The sequence below is a fragment of the Aegilops tauschii genome, chromosome 7 (assembly GCF_002575655.3).
Source record: "Aegilops tauschii subsp. strangulata cultivar AL8/78 chromosome 7, Aet v6.0, whole genome shotgun sequence".
Taxonomy (NCBI): Eukaryota; Viridiplantae; Streptophyta; class Magnoliopsida; order Poales; family Poaceae; genus Aegilops; species Aegilops tauschii.
In genome coordinates, this window is record NC_053041.3 from 84782177 (window position 1) to 84787287 (window position 5111).

Here is a 5111-nt window from a genome sequence, read left to right on the forward strand (position 1 = left end):
GTGCGAGGCAAAAGTCAGAAGAAAAGTTAGACCTATCACTAATGTCACCTCACCACTTATATTGAGCTTCACTTTCTCCTGGAGATTGCAAATGTTGGAGTCTAAATCTAGAGCACACAAATGAATTCACCAAATTTTGCTTTGAACGTTTTGTGCCGCAATGGCATGTTCCAGAGGAAACGCTAGCACACAAACGAATTCTCAGAATCGTGCCTCGAGATTTTTGTGTCGCAATGCCATGTTCAAGAAGAAACCCTAACTCAGCAAATGCATGGGTTAGATGATAAGCGAGAATGACTCCATGCCGGAATGGCATGAGCGTTGATTAATGATCTAGACGTGACCGCGCGCAGAGGGGTTGCACGTGCGAGTGATTTTCTTCGCCACTGCTTTGACTTTTCGGGTAACCCGAAAAGTTTGCTCATTAACGAGAAAACGACAACGCTTACGTAGCAAATTAAATGAGCAGAGCGAGCGAGAAATCATGTGATTCTGCTGGTCAGTTCAAATCCTGAAAAATCTCCTCGCCGAGCCATTCACGCGCCTTTGGTCACTGCATTTTGTTTTTGTAGATGAGCATTGCATATATTATATACCACCGAAAGAAAGAGAGTAATCGAAGTTTTAGTTTTATCCAAAAATAGATAAAATAGATAAAAGGAAGCAAAGCGTTGGGTGGAAACGCTGGACTGCTGGGCAGCCAGTCACCAATCAGCTCGCTCATCATCAGCCAGGCACAGGCCACAGCCAGTCTGCACGCGGAGGCAGGCAGCCTCTCTTTTGCTTTGGCTTGGGCAGAAGGCAGGCCGACAGAGAAGATCCCATCGGCCATCGCCCACTCGCCTCCCTTTCCCACTGCCCCCCAAATCCCCATCTCCCACTCCTCCCCACCTCACTCTCCCCCGGTCTCCGCCCTTGCCGCCGCCGCCGTCCTCCGGTCATGGACAACAACCCCAGCCACCCGCCGCCTTCCGCGGCCTCCTCCACCGCCGCCCTCCGAGCCCTCAACAAAGCCTCCTACAAGATCTCCAAGCAGTCCTCCATCTCCTCCTCCGCTTCCTCCTCCATGAAAGCGCCGTCCCCCCCTCCGCCGTCGCTGCCTTCCCGCATGTCCCCTCCGCTCCTCGCCCCGCCGCATCCCCCCTCGTCCGCCCCCGCCCCGGCCGACCACCCGCCGCCCCAGCCCCCCGTCTACAACATCGACAAGTCCGACTTTCGCGACGTCGTCCAGAAGCTCACCGGCTCCCCCTCCCACCTCCTGCCGCCCCAGGCCGCGGCGGCCCCGCCGCCGGCGCGGCCCGTCATGGCCCCTCCGCCCCCGCGCCCCATCATGGCCCCTCCGCCTCCGCCTCCGCCTCCGCTGTCCGCCATCCCGTCGCGGCTCCACCGCATCCGGCCGCCGCCGCTGGCCCCGCCCCGCCCGGCGGCCATCCTGCCGTCGCCGGCCCAGCCGACGCTCTCCCCTCTCCCGGCGCTCCCTTCGGTCTGCATGTCGGCGGAGTCCCCCATCTCGGCCTACATGCGCCGGCTCCGCGGGATGCCGTCGCCGATCCTCGTGCCCACATCGCCGCTCGGGTTCGGGTGCCTCCACTCGCCACGGGCGCCGACGTCTCCCGGCGTGGCCATGCCGGCCACCAGCCCCCGCGTCCGCGACCCGTGACCAAGAAACAACATCTGCCGCCGCCGCAGCTGCTTCCGATGTGTAGATATGGCCGGCCTAGGAGGGAGATCTGGGTGATAGACTTACTGGATCGACTAGGAGTAGATCAGTGGGATATTGTCTGTATTCGGGTGTTTATCTTAGCGTTCCGGCCATTGCTGGTTTGTCGATGGAGGACTGCGGACGGGCAGCGACGGTCGGTGTAGAGGTCGACGGTGAAGTGCATGAGTGGCAGCGGTGGAGCTTCCCATCGCTTCAGTGCCTCCCTCTGGATCGGATAGGGTTAGGAGTGGGGAACAGTGGCGGTGACGAACCTCGTACCCCGTGCCCCTGGTCCCCACCTCCTCTTTATAGCACTGCGCGATAGGGGCCCACCAGCCTTGCTTGGGCTGGACGCCCCCGATCAGGGCGTGGGTCAAGGGCCCAATGAGCCGTTGGGCCCATTATTGGAGAGATCAACCTAACATTCTCCCCCTTAATCTCATCATTATACTTTTAACTTTATACTTTGAAATAACTCTTTTCAAAGTACTCGTTCCATCACAGATTTGCATGTAGAGCATGTCTCACCATCACGGTTCATTCCCGATAGAATCAACACCTACAACACACTCCTCTGTTTTGAAACAGATTATTTAACCTTGGGCCCTTTTATTGTCCGGAAATCTTAGACTATACCATAAAACCCATGTCGACTGAGTGTTCTCCGAACACACTGGGCGGCAAGCCTTTAATAAGCAGATCTGCAAACACTTGTCTGTTGCTTTTATGCTTCAAGCATTTCTACATGATTCCGGACTTTCTCCTTTACAACGCATAACTCTATGTCAGTGTGTTTGGCATCAACACTTGACTCGTTGTCATAGGAGCGAAAAGCTTAAAATGGTTATCGCTGTTGTCAACCATTATCAATTCCGGATACTTGTTTCTTTAACCTTTTTGCATGTCCCTCAGCCTCATATCATGTTGTACATTATCTTTACATCATATTAATGATAATTGATTCATTCTTTAGAGTTTTTCCACACAAAAACTCCAAGTGTGAAAGTCAGCGACAATTGTGGATTTCGCTGTATATTTCACGAGTCCTGTCTTTGTACTCACAATCTTTTGAGAGCACTTATTTCTTTCAGCATGAGGCCGATATCCTTGACTCCATTCCAGTGATCTATATCTGGACTGGACATTATCAAAACAACCCGGTTACGTGAACTGTGTCACGGTAATGTTATACTTTTGCATTCATTAAGATTCCAACAGCTGAAGCATATGGTACCATATTCATTTGGTCTATTTCGTATTGACTTTTGGAACACTAAAGTTCCCAAAATCATTACTCTTTACTATAAGAACAGGCGTAGGTTTTCTCGCATGCATACTTTAGAAACTTTCCTTAGCATGCCCATGCGACACACCTAATACCCCTTTTATTCTTTTCTCGGTGAATCTCGATCCTTATAAGGAGAGACATTCTTTTAAACTTTGAGGACAAGAACTTCTTTTCCTCCTGCAGTCGAATTAACATCACTACTAACAAGCAGAATGTTATCCGCATGTACAAGATATAGGAAATGAAATTCCCATTCTATAACTTTATACAAACACAATTGTCCTCTCATTTTCTTTAACCCAAAACAACATTTGATTGCTTTAGTCCATAAAAGACTTCTTCAGGCAGTATCCCCTGTGTTCTTTACTTTCATCTGATGTAACTCAGATCATAATATCTTTCATCTGATGTAACTCAGATCATGATGTGCTACCAACACTCATTGTAATCTATTCAGTGTAAAATGCGCAAAAAAAACCTTTCAATTTTAGTCGTGTTTTACACCTTTACATATTTCCTTTGGAGTCACATTGTCCTTGTAGACTCTTTGCAGCCTACTGTTTTGGCTCCATTGGAAATTACTCATGAGTCCCGAACATCGTCAGAATTCACCAATTTCATTTCATCTCACATAGTCTCTTATCATTTAGATAAGCAGACACTTCTCAAAACTCGATTGAGCGCTTTAAATGAGGTGGGATCAACCTCCATTTGAATTTCACTAACATAGACTTTATAGTAATCAGAAGTATCTGATTTTCTCATTCCTTGAGACCATCTGTGTCTCAGGTACTGGCACTTCTTTCATATGGGGCTGTTGTTGCTCTGTCATTGCCAAGAGGCAAATCAATTGTAGTCTTTCACTTCCAAGAGGCAATAGGTATTACAGGACCTGTATCACATGATCCATGTTTACTCATTCCTCCTTTATGGAGCTAACAACAGGTGTTGTATAAGTCATACAACATGCTCCCGCAGATACAATCTATTCGAGTCTTAGGTATTTTCATACCATGCTCCCCCAGATTACTCCATCTTTACTAAAAAATGGCGTATCTTTAAACTTTATTATTTGGGTTTAATCTGTTAAAACTTTCTTCTTTATGGCACTTTAAGCACCGTCTTAGTATTCCTTAGTCTGCTTTCGGAACTGTAAAAGATCCAGGAATACATCTATTTCTTTTCTTTAGGGGTATTATTATGATCGTCGTACTCCCCCAGGTGATCACATTCTTCATTAATGGATATCTCATATTTCTTTCTCCCCCTCGAAATGTGGCAAGAACTTTTCTGCCACAATTTCGAAAAACCATTCACAACTCTTGTGAATTGAGGAAACTTTGAGTATCTACTTCATGTATCTGATTACTTCATATGTAATGAAGTTATCTGTTAACGGTATGGGAGTACTTTTTCCTTATTCCTCATTCCATTTCGGAAACTCAAAATAGTTCTTTATCATTAGTACTTTTGCAAGTCACACTTGCATATCATTCTTATCTTTAGGTTAGTCTGTAACTTTTATTCTCTTTGGATTTATTGAGTGCTTAATGACCGTTACACATAAGGTGTACGGTCGATACTAGGAAAGCATAATAGCTACTCCGTACTTTTCTCCCAGAGTGGGACACATCAAACGCACATGAGTCATCATATCTTTCTCCTGTCATACAGGATAAGTTCTTTGCCAAAATTTCTCCTGACGTATAGGATTTTTGACATAATACTATGTCAACTTTACCCAGTTACGCAGGTATTTTCCCAGACTTTCCCCGCCATGCGGGTTTTATCATAATCCTCTTTTCCCGCTATGCGGGTAATTCCCTGTAAGGAACATAAATGCCAGAATTGGCTCTTTTGACTGCATATGCAATCATGAAATTCAGAAATAAATCCGAACGCTCTTTGACACACATGCTTGATCCGACATTGGTCAAATTAAACACGCATGTTGTTTGTTTCATCTCAAATCGTGTTGACTGAAAAATCTTCTTCATATAGAATACATGAAAGACATTCGTCAACCAAGACTCTCAATGATCTATTTGTTTTCTTTTCTTGGATTAATATCCAAGAATTCTTTTCTTTTGAAGCCATTCTTTAGAGAGAACGTACTCCCTC

At 46.7% G+C, this 5111-nt stretch overlaps 1 protein-coding gene across 1 annotated transcript; it reads left to right on the top strand.

Annotated features, from left to right (window-relative positions):
• The first annotated feature begins 759 nt into the window (after positions 1-759).
• Positions 760-2429, top strand: LOC109755305 (uncharacterized). The gene has a single exon (XM_020314218.3). It carries the CDS (start codon positions 941-943, stop codon positions 1658-1660), a length of 720 nt encoding a protein of 239 aa, XP_020169807.1. The 5' UTR covers positions 760-940; the 3' UTR covers positions 1661-2429.
• The last annotated feature ends 2682 nt before the right edge of the window (positions 2430-5111 follow it).